General features: G+C 35.2%; 1 protein-coding gene across 1 annotated transcript in view; it reads right to left on the bottom strand.

Moving 5' to 3' along the window:
* Window positions 1-20,571, bottom strand: part of Cds1 (CDP-diacylglycerol synthase 1) — a 64,455-nt gene that overhangs the window by 16,342 nt on the left and 27,542 nt on the right. Inside the window, exons 4-5 of the mRNA XM_077803460.1 lie at window positions 13,804-13,901; window positions 10,699-10,838 (exon numbers count right to left, since the gene is read on the bottom strand). Of these exons, the coding sequence (XP_077659586.1) occupies window positions 10,699-10,838; window positions 13,804-13,901 (238 nt within the window). The remainder of the gene's footprint in view (window positions 1-10,698; window positions 10,839-13,803; window positions 13,902-20,571) is intronic.

Consider the following 20,571-nt stretch of genomic DNA (forward strand, 5'->3'; position numbering starts at 1 on the left):
ATATGAAATTAATAATAACTATTATGGAAGCTAATATCTATTGAACACATTAGACTCTTGTATAAGCATTTTATACACATTAACTCATTTAATTCTTCCACTATTTCTATAATATAGATACTATTATCATTTCCATTTTATAGATCAAAAAATATACAATAGGTTTTATTAATTTACTAAGGCTCACAGGGCTAAAGTAATTCTCAGATCCTACTGAGGCTCAAGACTCATATGGGTCCACAGAAACCCATGTTAGCAAGATTCAGGTGAAGAGTAACTTAAAATTTCTCAGAACTGTATTATAATAGCTATAATAAAATATAGTACTTTTAATAATTTCAAGATTTCCAATAGTATTTGAATTTATATTTGTATTCATAATTACAATGAGAACATAACTAAAAAATCCTTGCCTAATTAAGAGAATCTAATAATCAAATACTAAAATGAGAATATGAAGTACTTCTTAACCCATATGCCGGTAAACTTCTAGAGATAGCTAGATATGCTTTTTAACAGAGGTGAGTACTGAGAAAAACATATAAACTCATAAATTCAGTCTGATTTCAGATGAACAGTCAGGTATTCTGCAACATCTTTGGAGTAGGTTCCCTGAGAGAGAAAATGAATAATCAACTGATCTCATCAATATAACATAAAACACTGTCCTTTGAGAATCCACATTCACTTACCAAGGCAGTACTACACACTAGAGTAAGCAAGTGTGCTGCTGTTCTCAGAGGAGGAAAGGACCAAACCATAGGTAACTTGGATCAAGACTGAATTTAAATGTGTAAGTGTGTAAGGGAGGGTGACAAAGGAAGCAGGAAGGTTCCTACCTCTTATTTGTCATCTACAGAGTCATTTAACTAAACTGCTACAGTAACAAATATTTTTTGAGTGGAAAAATAACAGAAAGCCATTATGCTATCTGAGAGACAAAGAATGCGGTGAGAGCTAAACCATGGAATTCATGGCATTGCAGTTGCCAGCTGTATAAAAGACTCCTTCTAATATTGTTTTTCTTAAGTTTTTCTTCCATAGCAGGTAGATTTGTCAGGCAGCTCAAGTAATAATGTAATTTCTATACTGATTTATGCCAAATGATCCATGGCTAAAGTTGGATGTAGACTGGACTTGGTGCAAAGGCTCATGGGGAAAGGGAAAAGCAGAGACATGGGACATGCTGCTGGAACCTCCTTTACTGTCCAACAGACCCCCTAACTCTCCCAGGACAAATATCATCAAATGTGAATTACCTCCTCACAAATACAACTCTACAACATATGGCCTTTTTTGTTTCTTGAAATTATGTAGTATTATTTATCCTTAAGCATTTCTTCCAACAAAATCACCAATAGAATCATCCAATATTTTCCTAATGGACACTTTAACTAAAACAGTCTTGGAAACTCACTCTTACTTGACCCAGGATATAATTAGTTGACTACTGAAGATCATACACTTCTTTGACTTAAACTAAGGATGTATAAAGTTTCTGTAGCATATCTAAAGCTAAATATTATTTTTTAAAAAAAACATGCTTTTGCCGCTCCAACTCCCAAAAGAAATAGATATGGTGTATCTGCTCATTCTCACTGTGTATCAGTTGCCTGCTGGCCACCATCACTGAGGTTTTGAGGATGAGAAAGCTGAAAGTTGATCTATTTAACTGGTTCTACAGGGAAAAAAGGAGGGAGGATGAGGAAGAATAGGTGTAGAGTTGGCTGCTTTCCAAGCTGCTCCATGGCATGAGTCAAGGAAAGTGGATAAATAGTTTCTCAGTGAGGTGGGTGAAAAGAGGGATTTTACTGGGATTTAATACTGGACTCTAAGAACATCTTGGAGACTCTGAAGGCTGGATATAATAAAATAAACGAAGAAAATCCATTGCTGCCGGTGCTGATCCACCACAGGCAAACTGGGGAGAGAGACTAAGAGAACCTACGTTTCAGGTGGCACCATGGTGTATCTTGGTACAGTGATATCAGAGATCAAAGACACTGCTGATGAGTTACACTAGATCCTTGTGCAGTAAAGACACCCCAGATGAACACGAGACATGAGAATCAATGAACTAGAATAGAAGACACAGAGAAAAACACACACATATACAGTTACCTCATACAAAGGTGGCATAAACACACATTGGAAAAAAACTAGCCTCTTCAACAAACGGTGCTAGGAAAACTGGAAATCCATATGTAATAAATTGAAATATAACTTGTCTCTCACCCAGCACAAAACTCAATTCAAAGTGAATCAAACACATAGGTATTAGACCAGAAACCATGCACTTACTAGTGTAGGCCCAACATTCCAACATGTTGGCTTAAGAACCAAATTTCTCTACAAGATTCCTAAAGTGCGAGAAGCAAAATCTAGAATCAATAAATGGGATGGTATCAAACTGAAAAGCTTCTTCACAGCAAAGGAAACAATCAAGAACACGAACAGAGAGCCTACAGAATAAGATAAAAATCTTTGCTACCTGCACATCAGATAAGTTCATTTCCAGGGTATACAAAGAACTCAAAAAACTTAACACCAGAAAAACCAAACAACCCAATCAATAAATGAGCAAAAGAGCTGAACAGACATATTTCAAAAGAAGAAATATGAACAGTCAACAAAAATGTGAAAAAATATTCAACTTCTCTAGCAATGAGAAAAATGCAAACTAAAACTACACTGAGATTTCATCCCACTCCTATCTTATTGGCAATTATCAAGAAGACAAGTAATAATAAATGTTGGCAAGGATGTGGGGAAAATGGTACACTCACACTGCTGGTGGGACTACAAATTGGTACAACTGCTCTGGAAAGCAGTATGGGGATACCTAAAAAAAAAAAAAAACATGAACTACCTTTTGACCCAATAATATCACTCCTCAGTATATATCCAAAGGAGCTGAAATCAGCATAGTATAGTGATGTAGTCAATGTTTATAGCAGCTCAATTCACAATAGCTTAGCTATGGAACCAACCTATATGCCCATCAACCGATAAACAGATAAAGACAATGTGGTATAAATACACACACACACACACACACACACACACACACACACACATACAACATACACACGATGGAATATTAGTCATAAAGAAGAAGGACTTTATGACATTAATTAGCAAATGGATAAATTTGGAGACTACTATGCTAATTGAAATAAGCCAATTCCAAAAAAATCAGAGGTCAAATGTTCTCTCTGTTATGTGGATGCTAACACACAACAAGGGATGTAGGAAGGAAGAACAGAAGTTCAGTGGATTAGATGAAAGGGAATGAAGGGAAGGGAGGGTGGACAGGAATAGGAAAAACAATGGAATGCATCTGATCTAACTTTCCTGTGTACATATGTGAATACACCAGTGTATTTCAACATTGTGCACATCCACAGGACTAGGATCTTAATTAGAACAAGAAATATTCCATGTTTGTATAAATATATCAAAATAGATTCTACTGTCATGTATAACTAAAAAGAACAAATAAAATTTTTAAATGAATATATGAACTTCATAATTTTCATTTGTAACCATATGGCCATGTGAACATTTTATTTTAAATATAAAAAATGCCTATATATGTTGCATTTCAATAAATCTATGGGAAGAATATTTTATACCTTTAGGTCCAGTCTTATTTTTTCCCTAATTAGCAAAGGATATTTATATGGCTGTGTTTCCAATTAAAATTACAGATCTTATTAAAAAAGTGTTAATTGGAAGGGCTTCCTGATATATAGCTCTGGAAGTATAATCATGTTTAACTACACTTACTGATCATCACTCATGAACACAATACTGTGCCTGGCATTGTCTGCAACAATCAATTGTGTACATCCTATTGCCCAGTATCAAGGATTTCCTCAGGTGGTTATGGAAGAGCCAATTGTCTAATAGACTACAGAGAAGTATATTCAAAGGACAACAAAAGAGAATGAGATTTATTAAGAAAGTGGGGCACAAAAAAATGAAGCACTGAGAAGTCCAAAAGATGAGACTGAAGAAATTTCAGAAAAATGGACAAACAATAAAAAAAATTACTGGGGATTTATGATATGCCAGACACAGATAGATATAAATAAATAAATAAATAAATAAGATAGGTACTAGTATTCAAGAATTCAAAGTCTAGTTGAAAATACAAAAATATCAAGAAAAAATAAAGTTTTTTTTAATAGCCATTAAGATGGACCCAGGTATGAATAGTGGAGCTCACTAACTCTTCCCTCATTTTTTACTTGGTTACATTTTTCATTCCAATCACCAAACAATCAAAATTCCAAAAATTTCTAACATCATATTAAATAAATGCAAAAGCATGCTGTATTATGTAGGCCTCTATTCAGACACTAAACTACAATTGAGCTGTTTACAAATAAATTTAAATAAATATGCAAGAAATTTTCATATAAATCAATTAATCATATCAGCTGAGATTAAGGAAAATCTTGGTTTTTTTCTTTTTGTGGCACTGGGGATAAAATCCAGGGTCTTGTGCATGTTGGTGTGCTCTACCACCAAGCTACATACATCCCAAGCCCAATAAAGTATTTATTAAATACAATATGTGTGTCACTCTACTTGGCTAAACAGGTACTAAGGTGGTGATATTAAGGGTCAAACCCATTAAGTCCATTTACCCATCACTGCTAAACATATGGCTGCTCTAGTTTCTAAAAAGCCCTAAATCCAAATCACCAAACTGGTGTAAAATTCTTTTTTATATGTATCTAGTCTTTAAAGCAATTTTTTGTCTAATTAGTTTCAGTCTCAATGTTTTTTTTTTTTTTGCACTCTATCAAATTCACTTTATGACAAAATTATCTAAATGTCAGAATGACCTCCAGGTTCTAGAGAGTGAGTCATCTTGAATGCTAGGAAATAAGTCATTTAATTTGATGAGGGGTCAAGCCCAGAGATACCTACATCACATTTCAATAAAATTTAACATCAATGGAATAGGATGGGCTATCTCTGCTTTTAAATTCTGTAAAGACCTAAACTTTTCAAAGTCATTTTATCACTATAATAAAACTAAAAATTCTGAAAGGGCCTTTGGAATATTATTTAACCAACTTCCAAAGATTTCCACAGTATTAGTGAAAGGTATAGATATCTCAACATAGCACTCTACCTCTTCACTTATGTTTTAAAGTCTAACTTCATTTGCTAGACCAAGCTCATAATGCTGCCAACCAGCTCAAAACCACAAATAAAACAGTGATGATGGTAAGAAAATATCACTAAAAAGCACTGTGTGTACCCTGCACATTCTCAGCCTTTTAACATTTATCCAACAGATATGTACTGGGAATCTAAATGCCAGACCCTGAATTGAGCCCTGGGAGTAAAACAAACAGAAGTCACACAGTTGGTATTTATAGTTCAATAGGCCATATTTAGGCCATGCTTGAAACAATAATAGATATAGAATTCTATGTTTATTTTGTATTAGAAGTTTCATCATCTTACTCAGTATCTCCTAGTTTACTATAAGGGTGCATTTTAAGAGTAACATTTGTAGGGTTGTACTAATGTCAATTTCCTATGTGATAATAGAGTTTTGCAAAACATTACAACTGGTAGAGACTGGGAAAAACATAAAAGGGAACTATTAGTTTTTATAACTGCAGATGAATATATAATTATTTCAATAAAATGAGTAACCAGGGATACAAAATATAATTTTTCATAAATTGTCATAAAATTACTGGTGGGTTCTAAGATCAACTACAGTATCTTTATTTTTTTAATTCATAACCCTCTTAGTAGTAATTACAAACCTTAAGGATTCTAGCTCTTACTCTCTTTAGTATGAATTTCAGCAGTAGTTTCCTACCTAGTCTCACTGCTAATGTCTCCAATCCCCTTATATAAGCACAATCTCATTATATCTTCTTTTAGTATAAAATCCTCCAGTGGAATTCCAGGGATACAGTCCAAACCCTACCCATGACATACAAAGCTTCTCAAAATGTGGATCTTGCCTACCTTTCCAGTTTCTAATGCCTGCTACAGACCCAGAACACCCCCTGCCAAGCCCCATGGCTGGCACAGCTAGCTGGCTGCTCCTCCCAGATGCCCTTCCCAAACAGTAACTCCAGTTACTGTCCACAGAGGCCTGCATATCCTCTACTTTTCATGCACCTGCCATTTCTCTTCTCTTTCTTCATGAACCCACTGATCCTTGTTTGTGTTTCAGCAATGCACTGGGAGACACAATTAACAGCTCTAAGACTCTGGAAGGTACATTATCCACATTTTTTCTCCTTATATCCTTAACACTTTGACACTCTATCCAGAATTTGGGGGGAGCACTCAAATGTATGTTGAAAGAATGACTGATGACTTTTAATGAGCTTTTTAAAATACCAATTGCAAAAGTGAAACCAAGGCAGAAATCACTATATTGTTAAAAAAAACTGATTTTTATTTTATGAGTCCAAAGGTTTAATGTATGAAACAAAAACAACTAAAAAGGGGTTGGTTGGGAAGGGATATGTAAAATGTATAAGCAGAAACAACAAAGAAAATAAATTTCACTTATCTGTCCCCACTCAATTGAGAAGTTATAGCAAACCACCAAGGGGAAGTAAGCCAAGGGAATAGTAGTCACCTTATATGCTGACATTCTGCCAATCAAATATCGCTGTACAGCAACATAGATGTAACTATAGATATGGAAAAAATGAGATCAATTTAGAGGTGTCGATATAAAAACAACTATGCGCTATATTATGTGGAAAACATAAGTAGAGAACAGTCTGCTCTTATTTGTATAAGGCAATGGGTAAGGAGTGGGCATGGTGGCACGTGCCTGTAATCCTAGTTACTAGGGAGGCTGAGGCAAGAGGATCACAAATTAGAGGCCAACATGGGCAACTCAAAATCTGTCTCAAAATAAAATAATAAGAGCTAGGCAGTGGTTGAGTGCTTGCCTAGCATGCACAAGGCTCTGGGTTCAATCCCAAGTACAGCAAGAAAAAAAAAAAAAAAAGGACTGAGAGGTGAAGGGAGCTAGGAGCATGTAAACTTGAATACTTGGGAGATTTCTGAAATAACTGTAGTAAGCCCCTGGAGAGAGTAAGTAAGGCTCTGAGATAGGAAGACGGTTTCACAGAATACTACATTTTAGTCTGAAATTTTTTTAGTATGGGTGTATATTATGTTTTCACTTTGCAAAACTAGTTTCACAAAAAACGAGTAGAAGTCTTGTCATGCTCGCCATTCAGAACCCACCACTGTGCTCTAATACCCACACCAGAGGGAGAGGTCACCCTGATGAATAGCCAGCACTAATGTGCATCTTGGATATCCAGCCAACTCAAGACTTAAAAAGACTTTAGCAACAGCCTCCCTCTTAGTGCAATCATGAGAGGCTTTGAGTTAGAAATTATCTGTTTAAGCCCTGTTAATTCACAGGACTATGAGAGAAACTAATACATTGTTTTAAGCCAAGAGAAAAAGGAAAGAACGAGGTAAAGGTTTCTGTTTTGAGCAAGTAGAATCTATTCTATCCTGGCATACCACTAAAACAACATGTAAAGAAATTAAGAAAAAAACTGGCGAGAACAAAGAGAATTGAAGACATGCCAAGGAGAATTGAAAAAAAAAATGCCTGCAAATTTGGAAACTGTAAGACATGGGTAACTTTCAGCAGAAATGAGGTACCAGGGGTGACTAAAGGTGTTTTCTAGAGAAACTGAAAGGCTCAGTGGTGGGCAAGAGTGAGGCCTCGGCTTCTGAGCTGGAGTGCTAAGTAAAAGCCTAACAATAGGTGCAAAGCTCCGGCCAAAGCAAGCAACTATGAGAATAGACTAAAGGTATTTTTAGAAATGTATGAACACGAAACATTCATCTGTTATGCATCATTTCACAGGAAACTTTTTGAGGCTATGCTTCAACAAAGTGAGGGTGATATCCAAAAAAGTAGAAGACAAAGAACAAAAATAGGGACCTAAATCACAAGGGCAGCTGGGTGGTAGGCCTGCAAGCAGCCAGTCTACAGGGAACAGCCACTCAGAGGTCTCCAGAGACAAAGGGAATTGACAGACTATCTGATCTGTGGAAACATTTGAAAGAAAAATTACCAACAAACACGGAAAAGACCTGAAGGAAAAATTAAGCATCTCTACTCCAAAATTTACCTATGTTTAAAAGAAAGAGTAAGGCAGTTATTCAGGATAGAGAAAACAAGAATGGAAATGTAATCATAGATACTATTTGATTCTATAGGAAATGACATTTTAGGTAGCCATTTAATAATGCAAACAACAACTAAAAACAACTGACTATGGAGAAGTGAGCCATGTTTTAATAAGAAGTCAATAGATAATTTCTAAGATAAATTAAGAAGTAGACCTAATACCTAGAAAAATGGGAAAAATTTAGAATGTGGTGCTTATATTATAAATTATAAATCTTTGAAATTGATTTTTAAAGCTGATATATATAATATAAATGCTTTATATTTTAATTAATCATAATTATTACTAAGTAATTATAAGAATAATCACAGGAAATAAAATAATTGTTAGGTTCTATAACAGAAGTCTGGCGAGGAATGTGGCTTAGTAGTAGAGCATTTGCCTACATGTTGTGAGGCTCTGAGTTCAATCCCTGAAAAAAAAAAAAAAAAGAACAGAAGCCACTGTGCATATTTCTCTGGCTAATATTAGTGCTAAAAACTGAAAAATGCCAGAAAAGCAGTGTTGTTAGTCTAAATAAGAATTGAGAAGACATTATTTTCTTCTCTCCTGTAATTAGGACATAATCTATGCAGAATCTTCCTTATTTTAAAAAGTAAATCAGTGGTCTGGAGGTATAGTTTAATGGTAGAACTATGGCCAAGCATGCACAGGTTCAGTCCCCAGCACCACATGAAGAAGAAGAAGAAGAAGGAGGAGGAGGAGGAGGAAGGAGGAGGAAGGAGGAGGAAGGAGGAGGAAGGAGGAGGAAGGAGGAGGAGGAGGAGGAAGGAGGAGGAAGGAGGAGGAGGAGGAGGAGGAGGAGGAGGAGGAGGAGGAGAAGGAGGAGGAGGAGGAAAAGGAGAAGGAGAAGGAGAAGGAGAAGAAGAAGAAGAAGAAATAGAAAAAGAAAAATCAAGATTGTTAGTTTGGTAAATGAGAGAAAATACCTAGAGTCTTTCTCAGGAAATAGTGCCACATATGTGCTTTGACAAACACAGAATCAGAGTCAATGTTTTACTCCACAAAATTTTAGTATGATCCTTTAACCTGGTATCACCAAAATCTCTTCATGATTGGAACATTCAAACTGACCAGAATTTAAAGCAGGCAGACCAACTACTTTCAAATAAATACCTTCCTTTACTCTTAAAAGAAAAGAAATATGTTAATACCTGTTAAGACTTTATTTTCTACAAACACATTAGTAATGATTTTCAAAATAAAGGAATAGAATCAGAAAATGGATTGTACAAAACAATTGATGTAAAAGGAAGAAAATCCTTCAGAAAATGTAGCATCCCATCCACCAAAACAAACAAACAAACAAAAAAACCCTCTCAAGTCTCTGAAAATTACCATTATCAATTCAGATTGTGTTTCATGTTCTAGAATGAGAAGGCCAAGGAACTAAAGACAACTGTCTTCAAGTAGGAGCACCATGAAGAACATCACCATCATAACTACTGAGTAAAATGACAAACTAAAGGACTGGACACACTACTCACATGCTCTGTAGATTTTCAGCTTCATGAAAAATGGAAAGGAATCACTACGCTGTATTAGATTTCCAAAACTGTACTAACAGTAAAAGAATTGATTTACTGAGAAATTTCTAGGTGCTAAAGCAATAACTATTAATAACTAAAATGAAAATTTACAAATAAAATTCATTTTCTTCTTTCAAAGTAAAAATAATTGTAATAGTAAAAAATACTTGTAGTTCCAGGTACTGTTCTATAAACTCTACAAAGAAATTAAGACATGAAGCTGGGGATATGGCTCAGTTGGTAGAGTGCTTGCCTTGCATGCACAAAGCCGAATGCCCTGAGTTCAATCCCTAGCACCACCAAAAAAAAAAAAAAAAAAGTGAGACCTGAAGAAAATTAAATTTCCCAATGTTTACTTGACTAGTTAAGTGCTACAGCTAGGATTCATATTAGGAATCTTGATTTTTATGATTGGTAAAATTTTATGGAAAAGAAATATGTTAATTCTAACTTAATATATAACTTTTAATCTATAAAATAAAAACGTGGTGTAGCACACCAAATAAACATATACATATACAGTAACTATGTTGGGAAAACTAATAACCCTAATGAATTCTATACGAAAGCTCTATTTCCTATATATTCTCTCTATATGTGTGTTAGAGAAATACACATTTATACACACACATATATACAAAAGTTTCCTTGTAAATTTTATTTGGTTAATAATTACTGTGCATTTTAAAGTTTCTTTACTATAATTTTCAAAGAAAATTAAAAGTACTATTAATCTAGTACTTTTTAAAAACCACCATTAGGGAGTAAATGCTATTTAAGACCATAATAGAAGAAATAGCTTTACACATGAGAAATATTTAAAAAGAGAGACTGGAACAAAATGTAACAAATAAAATATATTATATATTTAAATAGCGTAAGTAAAAATAAACATGGGAAATATACTAGCTACATATTGACACAGAATAAATAAGTCCTCAACTTACCTGCCAGATAGAGGGCAAATGATATAAATCTGTGGTAGCGAATGAGGAACTGAAGCTGTTCTTCTCTTTGAACAAATGTAGCAAAATAATCAGCCACAGTCTCTCCATAGAAAAAGTAGTTTACACACAGTAGAAAGTACCTATAATTTAAAAACAATTAACTCCTTTAAATATTTGAAGCCTTTCCTCCCTCAAACTCAATTGAATAATTCTCTACATTTTGATGATACAAAACCAAATTCAGAAGACCGATTCAAAATCAGTCAACAACTATCTACTGAATAGAGTTCATATCTTTAACCCAAACTATAACGCCAGAGAAAACAATGCAGAAAATACAACATACACACTGAAAATTAACTCCCAAGTACTCAAAGTACAGTTTAGTGCTTTGTAATAGTAACCATCAGGACACATCCCCACCTGCTCTAAGAAGATTGAGAAAGGAAGAAGAGTTAGTCTAACCTTCTCCCACTGTCCTGCACACAATATTGGCATCTTTTTCTGCTCTTTTCAATGCTCAGATAAAGGGAAACTAGACAAAAGGACCTAATGGCAGGTAAAACTCTCTAGGAGAAAGATTTTTCTCCCCACAATTTTTCTTTTTCTTTTTGTAACAAGGATTGAACCCAGGGGCACTGGCTTTGTAATCATGATCCAGCTTTCTCAGCCTCTGGAGCTAATGGGATTACAGGTGCATGCTACTGAGCCCAGGCCCTACATTTTTAAATTGGTGCATTACAGTTGTAGATACTGATGGAATTTGTTGTTACATATTTGTACATGCATACAATACACAATATAACAATATAATTTGGCCAGTATCATTTCCCAGCATTTCCTTGCTCCCTCCCCATCTCACTGCTTGGTCCCTTTCCCCTACTGATCTTCCCCTTGAGTTTTAGGAGTTTCACCCCCACCTTTCTTTTCCTTTTTCCTTTCTAGCTTCTGCATATGAGAAAAAAATAACTTCTGAGTTTGGCTTTTTTTGCTCAACATTATAGTCTCTAGGTCCATCCATTTTCCTGCAAATGACATAATTTCATTTTCAATTATGGCAGAATAAAATTCCATTGTGTATATATACACCACATTTTCTTTATCCACTCATCCATTGATGGACACCTAAGCTGGTTCTACAATTTGGTTATTGTGAATTTTGCTGCTATAAACATGAGTATGCATGTATCACTGTAGTATGATGACTTTAATTCTGTATGATAAATACCAAAGAGTGCTATAGTTGGGTCATACCATAGTTCCATGCCTAATCTTTTGAGGAACCTCCATACTGATTTCCATAGTAGTTGTACTATTTAACAATCCCACCAACAATGTAAAAGTGTTCCTTTTTCCTCACATCCTTGCTAGTATTTGTTATTATTTGTATTCTTGATGACTGCCATTCTGACTGGTATGAGATGAAATCTCAATGTAGTGATTTGCATTTCCCTAATTGCTAATGATGTTGAACATTTTTTCAGGTACTTGTTAGCCATTTTTTCAGGTACTTTTTGAGAAGCATCTTTTTAATTCGTGTACTCATTTATTTGTTGGCTATTTGATTTTTTGGTATGAAGGGTTTTTTTTTTAGCTCTTCATATATTTTAGATATTAATCCTCTGTCAGAGAATAGCTAGCAAAGATTTTTTTCCCATTTTGTAGGATCCTCTTCACATTCCTAATTGTCTCTTCTGCTGTGCAGAAGCTTTTTAATTTGATGCCATCCCATTTATTAACTCTTGGCATTATTTCCTGAGCTTTAGAGGTCCTGCTGAGAAAGTAGTTGACTCTATGTTTTTTTACCCTAGTTTCTGGTCTAATTCTCTAGGAGAAACTTTTTAAAATTTCATAAATCATCTGTCCCTCCTCTAGTGTGTCCCCTCCCTCAGACAGAGGGTAAGCTCAGAAAAAGGCTGATAAATACTGCCTTAGATAGTTCCTTTGTGCCTCCTGCTCTGGAAGGCAAAGTCCTAGCTGGCTAGAGAACAGTCCAAGAAAAAAGAGTGGATTCTCTCAGGTTCTCACAGATGGAATGATACCCCACTATTCCCAAAAGTATTCTTTTCCCCATCAACTGCATTACCTTCTTCAGTTATCCTGTGATATGGCTTCGACTCCTCTGTAAGGCTATCAAGGCCTAACCTAGCCCACCAATCCAATTTTTTGCCCATTATTCCCCAATAAATACCTCTGCTCAGGAAGGTCACCAATGTAACACCATCTGTAGTACACGCCATACCTAGACCCTGATGGGTCCTGCTTCTCCAACCCAGAGTACTCTTCTCATCCAAAGCTTGTTTTTATTTCAGAGTCAGTTAATCTCTCTTTTATTTTATTAAGCCTTCTATAATCACTGGAGCCCATCCTGATTTATCTTTTCTTTTCCCATACTTAGTAGTATTGCATGATGTAACATTTAATTGTTCTCTAATTACTTTACCCACCTAACATTTCCCTTACATTTTGCCATTACTAACAAAGAAAACCTCTAGGAGGAAAATCAGCTATCACCAAAATCAAGAAACTGTTTTCACTACTCTAAACCCCAAAGATGATAGGTTCCTTGGCTGATACTAATGAAACAACTATGCTAAAAGGCATGACCACTTAGGTTAAATATAAATTCTTATGATATCATATCTCCTGGTCAAGGTCTTGATAGCTATGAGTAAACATTTAAATGTTGAAATCATCCAATTATTTTTTTCTAATTTTACATACATTTGTGTATATAAAATATTTTGTATTCTTTTCAACTGAGGAAAAATAAAGTAAAAGATTATGAGTAAACATTTTAATAAAATTATGATCCTAAAAGATATAAAAATGTATGATACAATGTTAAGGAAAAAAAGAAAGGTATCTATATTTATTATAAATTACATATCTCTACAAAGAATGAAATATGAGCTATGAAAAAAGTTGTGTTGTGATAAAACAGGTTATTTTCTTCTTTTCAAAACTGTATTACATTCTTTTTATTTACCTTTCTCCAAAATCAATCTATAACATAAACTGAGTGGACAATGATTTATCAGGATGCTGTTTTTATAAACTTTAGAAAAGAATCAGATTTTCAAACTGGAAACAGATTTTACTTACCAACTCAGTGTTCTGAACCATGGAAGATCATAAGAATGATAGACCCTGTAACCTATAGTGATGATTTCATGGAAGCATTTTACTTGGATGCCCAGAACCTGAAACCAAGAGAGAATATTATGTTTCTCAAGGTTTACATTTGTGTTTGATCATATCTTTTAGAAATTTTTAATCTATAAATTTTTTAATTCATGTAAATGACAATTCAATATTCAATGTCTCTTAAATCAAGTGATGGCCTAAAAGGTAAGTAAAATGATGTTTTATTCAAAAAGGTTTGAGACATCTGCCCCCAGGTAGGGGGTGGCCTTGGAGTTTAAAGTTTGAGGGATAGAGTCTGGATGATCAGACTACTTCCATTGTTACTACTTCATTTCTTTAGACTGTTCCTACCAAGATAGACAATCGTTTTGTCCAATTTTCTCATTTTTGTTTCTTAAGTTACCCTAGAAAAATGATCACACATGAAAATCTGCTTGTACATATTTATCTTTAACCATACAGTCTGGTGTACTTAACAAAGAATAAAGATATCATCAGGACAAATAGTTAGAACATCTTCTACCCAGTCATCCAAGAAATGGGAATGGTCTTTTTATTCTCACTGCTGAGCCAGGTCTCTGGTGGCCAGCAACAATTCTCCTCATCAGAGCTGTGCTATGTACCATAGCAAATTATCAGCAGCCTTCTACATCTGCACACTATGGCCTGCCAACAGAGCTCATGCAGTTCTGTTGGTAGTGTCGTAAATGCATGCCTAGTAAATATGTTTATCAATTTTTTGATGTTCTATTTAAACTGCTATATCACAGATCTTGGTGAGGGCAATTCCTCAAGTTTTCACATCATATTTATTAGGACTTTGCTTAGATCAATTCCAAGACTCAGAGGGCTAATGGCAAGTTGAACACTTATAAACCGAGAGATTAAAATCTTTGTGAATGCAGCAGAACTCTTTTCAACCTCTAGAAAGAAAACTCAAGGTTTTTTGTTTGCACAGATTTTAGCTAAGAATAAATTTTTAAGTTTAAAGAGTTTTTTTAAGTCAAATATTATGTTATAAACCATATGCAACTTCCTAAAGCATAAATATTACTATCTGGTCCCTCTCAGGAAAAAAGCTTACCAAACTCAGTCTGAGGATATACTCTGGGACTTCTTTTTAATATCTTCACAAATTAGTTTTACCAGACTTACTGTTTAGAATATTCTTAAACTGATTTTTCCCCATTATGCTTTTTGCAGGCCAAATCATATAAGAGAGCACAACTAATTACAACCATGGCTTTAAAAGCACAAATTAAAAGAAAAAAAAGGATGAAAGGAAGAATCTGTGTTAACGAGGTTTGGGCAGTAGATGATAGGGTTGGGGTGATTTTTTTAAAATTTGTTTTAATTTCAATATACTTTTTCACCTTTCAAAATGGAAAAAATTAAACATATTATTTGAAAGTAAAGTAAATGCGTCAACTCATAGCTATAAGATAGAAATAACATTATACTAACTAGTATAAAGAGTACTTTTAGAAGAAAGTTGTTAAATGTATTAGAATATAAAGAAAAGAGGACAATTAAATTGTTCTTCAAATAACCTTTGTATATAACATCAGAAGTTCCAGGATTACTTCTTAAAAAAATAATCACAGAATGGAGACAATGCTCAATATTAAGATAAAGTAGCAAAGCCATGCTATTGATAGAACCAAAGAACTTTTAAAATATAAAATGCACCGATGCAATTTCTATGAACATATTTACTTGAGAACAACCATTTGCACTATATGTAGTATTTTACTGAGAAAAGAAAAGTATTTTAAAACAGCACACATATATTTATATGATCATCAACTACAGTTGGCAGGGAGAATTAATATGGAACTCCTGGGAAAACAGAATAGAGGGAATTCAAAACATTAGAGTAAAAAATCCTTAAAATATAAGTATTATTCAAGGCTGAGTGATTATGACCCATTTATGCAGAAATTGTTACTGATAGCAATCAATGTTCACTGGTAGAATTCTGTTGATCCAATTAATTTGTTAAGAGTCTTAAAAACAACAACCAATACTTCATTGACTACTTTACAGTTACTAAGGACTCAAAAATAACACAGGGCATCATTCTCAGAGAGTTATAGTCTAGCAGGGAAGAAGCACTCAATTACACTACCATGTGGAAGGAGTCAAATGTGTATATGTACAGGCCCACAAACCTGTAGCAGTGGGTGGTGGTGGGCTGGGCCAAAGGAGGGGAATGTGCAGTCACTTGATAAGAAAACTACAAGTTGCTCAGAGGTGCTGGAACATGAAGGTGAGGATGAGGGGAGACCAGGAGCCTTGTGGAAAAGCACTAGAAAACAGCTCAAGCCTGCACAAAGGAGTGGAATAACAGGAACAGATGTGAGGATCTGGGACAAAGGAGGTGGCAAGAGTACACAGGTCAGAGGACGTGATCGCACTGCACATGAATGAGCATCTAACAGGACAGTAGCAGAGGAATGGAGGAAGAGATACAGGACACCGCGAGGAACTGGAACAAACTGGATTTGACTGTTGAGGAAGCTGGAGGGCCAAGGGAAGGCAGGAACATGCAAGGACACCAAACAAGATTTGGGAAGGAACACAGATTTACACAGGATGGCCGGGGGAAGGAATGAAGTTCAGATCTGGAAATGCTGAGTGAACTCTGGTACTTACGGATTATACCAATGAATGCTATTTTCACTTTGAAAATCTATTCCAAGAAAATAATCTTATATATGAAGTTACAACTTATACTTGAGTAGTTCAAGATATTGTTATTCATAATAAAAAAAAAAACCAGAACATAACCTAAGTGTTTAAACATCACATAATAACTTAAATAAATCATGATGCATTATCTTGAATCTATCAAAGCTGACAATGATAAAGACCACTTAACAAAACAAAACTTTGGACATGATTGGCTTAAAAAGCAGGAGACAAAATTTTAGTCACAACATTATTACAACCATGGTTTTTAAAGTGAAAATTAAAAGAAAAAAAAAAGGATATAAGAAACTATATCAAATGGCTGTGTTAACTGAGTTTTGAGTAGCTGATGGTAGGGGTAGGGTGATTTTTTTAAAATTATTTTTGAAAATAATTTTAATATACTTTTTCAACTCTCACAATGGAAAAAAAGTAAACACTCTATTTGAAAGTAAATTATACTCAATGAATTAACAATTGTTATAGTAATTTTCAAAAAGGGAAAAACCTCTTAGAATGTATATTCATATTTACCCCTAAATTAAAATATGCTTTAGTAACTACATACTTAGAATGCATGAACACAACATGAACTAGAAATTAAAAACTGAAGGACAAAGCTCCTTTTAAATAGACAGTAGTATGAATTCCATCTGATAGTAGTTATCATTTCCTAGTATTAAGTTTGTTTTTTTTTTTTAGAGAGAGAACAGAGAGAGAGAGAGAGAACTTTTTAATATTTATTTTTCAGTTTTTGGTGGACAAAACATCTTTATTTTATTTTTATGTGGTGCTGAGGATCAAACCCAGTGGCCCACACATGGCGTTACCGCTTGAGCCACATCCCCAGCCCCAGTATTAAGTTTTTAATAAAACTATGTCGAATTAGTCATTACTGAGTGCTGACATTATAAAGCAAATACAAACAAGGTATATTCTATACTTTTCAAAATTATAAATTATCCCGTTAGAAATAAGAATATAAAGACTTTAAAACACATTAAAGGCTGGGGTTGTGGCTCAGTGGTAGAGTGCTCGCCTGGCATGCATGAGGCACTGGGTTTGATCCTCAGAACCACATAACGTAAAATAAAGATATTATGTCCACCTAAAACTAAAAAAATGAATATTAAAAAAAAAAAATAAAAAATAAAATACATTAAAAACATCAACTGAGAAACAACTGTGTATGTCATTCATATTCCCTTGACATAAACATAGTATAAAAGTAACCTATATATATATATATTCAATAAACTTAAATATGCAACAAGAGTTCAAATCTACTTTAACTACATCTTTAACACTGCAATATTCTTTTCTTTTTTCATAATACCTTTGTTTTTATTTATTTATTTTTATGTGGTGCTGAGGATTGAGCCCAGCATCTCACATGTGCTAGGCAAATACTCTACCATTTGAGCCATGACCTCTGATCCTCTTGTATTTTTTCTGATTAAACTCACCAATCAAAGCAAACAACTTGTAATAAAACTACATTTTCCTTTCAGGTTAGAAAAAATAAACAAAGAAAGCCCAAGTCATTTTGGCAGGTTTATGATTCTCTTTTTAAAAATCACAATCTAAATTGGCATGAATGTTTTTAAAAAGAGGATTTTGAATTTCATAAAAGAGTGGCTACATGGTCAGTTGGTATACAAACTAAGAAAGGCTAGCTTCAGTTTGATGCTGTTTGTGCCTATGCTGCTTCTTCATATGATGTGGGCTAATACTGGCCTAATTATATTGCTGTATTGTGGCTAAAAAGTAGTCTTCATCCAGTCAACTGGATAGTTTGGGAAAAACGTAAGTTATTCACAGGGGTGCCCACCAAATCAGCCTAAGTCAATGCATCAAGGATACCTTTGCAATATCTCAAATCAAAATTTTCTTCTATAGATCCTCTAATGGGCCAAATCATCTCCAATATTTTCAGTAGCTCCTCAGTGCTTTCCAAATAAAATCCAAACTTCTTCACATATCATTTCAAGGCCTTTCCAGGATCTGATCCCTATTCATTTTTCCAGGTTCAAAGGCCCAGTGCTCAAGGAAAAGCACCTTTCTCTAAGGTACCCAGCCATATAGAACTTTGCTCATAGTACTCTCTCCACTCTGGCAGAATGCTGGGTTCCCAAAGGTTCCTTTAAGCCTCCAAGCCCTACTGAGCCCCTGACATCACTTGGTCCCAGGTCCCTTCTTCCCCAGTCCAATACATCCATCATACAGCCAACTGTTCTCCACAGACTTGCTAATTAAATGCCTGAGTCTTCAAGCCTGAGGGGGGTCCTGTTACTGCTGGATTCAAAGATTCAAAGACTCAGAAAACTAGGAATTAGAGGTCCCATCCAGCAATCACACCAGACACCCACATATGCCTATCTGGCTTTCAAACTGGCATTCTCTACCCTCACATTAATTCTGGCCTCTCAATTATCCATTATACTTTTTCCTTTGTTAGAAAAAGTATTTTCTTTAAGACGCCAGCAAATTAATAGAACTATGAAAGTAATTTCTTACTCATTTTCATTTCCTTGATATCCCCAAGGAAGTACAAAATTAATGAGGGAAGAAAGTGTAAAAGAGGTGTTATAGCCCTTCAAGAGCCAATTCACATTGTTTCATGAGGTTTTTTGTTGTTGTTGTCATTGTTTCTACTTTCACTTGAAGACTTATTTTTTTATAATATAAAAGGAAAGCTTATGTTGCCCATAAGCTTATCATCTACAAATAGGATAGAGCATGGAGTTGGGAAGACAAGGGAGATGCGTACATGCATTTTTAAGTAGGCAAGAGCATTGAAAGAATAGAGGTGAGTATACAGGAAGAGGTCAAATTAGCTAAGAAATGGATAAAGAAAATAATAAAAGGGAAGGAGGGGGCTCGCATACCTGGGATTGTGTGCAGGTAGGCATGCCCTGGGAGGGCAGACCTTAAATAACAACAACAATAATAATGAAGAGGTACACAGTGCACAATCCCAAGAGCATACTCTCACTATTCACTGCCAAACCATGCTCAGCACCCTGAAAGTACATAATAAATTAGTTGAACAAATGCTTTTTTCCTCACTCCCACCACAATGAGATACACAGAAATCCTCTGTATATGAGGATCTTCCTCTAGGGTCCTCCCTTCACCTCACTGATTACTCCTATTCAACATGTATATCACAGTTTTCTGTGTTTGGCACAATGCTTCTGTAGAGTCTCCTAGCTCCTTCTCTGTTCTTATAGTATTATTCTTTATTTCAAATGCTCATCATAGTTTTCAACCAGATATAGATAGAGACATATATCTACAACCAATTCTTTAAAGTGTAGGTAGCAAGCTCCATGAAGGCAGAGATAATCACCTTTTTCATTATATCCCAGAACCAGCACAAAACCTGGCACACAGCAGGCATCATGGAAGCATTTATTAAACAAATTATGAGCTCAAAATACCTGTTTGTCTTCAACCGTTGGGATTCTCATACACAGCGAAAACCCAGACTCCTAGAATGGCTTCTCCTGGCCTCTGCAGTCCCATCCCTAGCTCCCTCCACATGTACAACCTCAGATCCTACAACACACCATGTTCTCCCACTACCTCCACACCTTGTCCATAAAGTCCCCACCTTGGAAAGTCTTCTTGTTTAGTCACCTTTTTTGTCACTGTGACCAAAATGTCTGACAAAAACAACTCAAAGAAAAGTTTATTTTGGCTCATGGTTTCAGAGGTTCAATCTACAGTCAGACTCCATTGCTCTGGGCCAGAGCTAAGGCAGAAGAACATCGTGGCAGAAGGGTATAGCAGAGGAAAGCTGCTCAGCTCATGGAAGCAGAAAGCAAAGAGAGATCAAGGTACCAGAGACAACATATAAGCCCCACAGGCACACCACCAGGGAACTACTTCCAGCCACACCCTATCTGCCTACAGTTACCACACAGTAAATCTACCACATGATCAAGCCACCATTTGGGACACAGTTTTCATATCTAATGACCTCACCTCTGAACATCCCTGCATCACCACCTGAGCTTTTGGGAGGATACC

Source organism: Urocitellus parryii, chromosome 10, assembly GCF_045843805.1.
Source record: "Urocitellus parryii isolate mUroPar1 chromosome 10, mUroPar1.hap1, whole genome shotgun sequence".
NCBI lineage: Eukaryota > Metazoa > Chordata > Mammalia > Rodentia > Sciuridae > Urocitellus > Urocitellus parryii.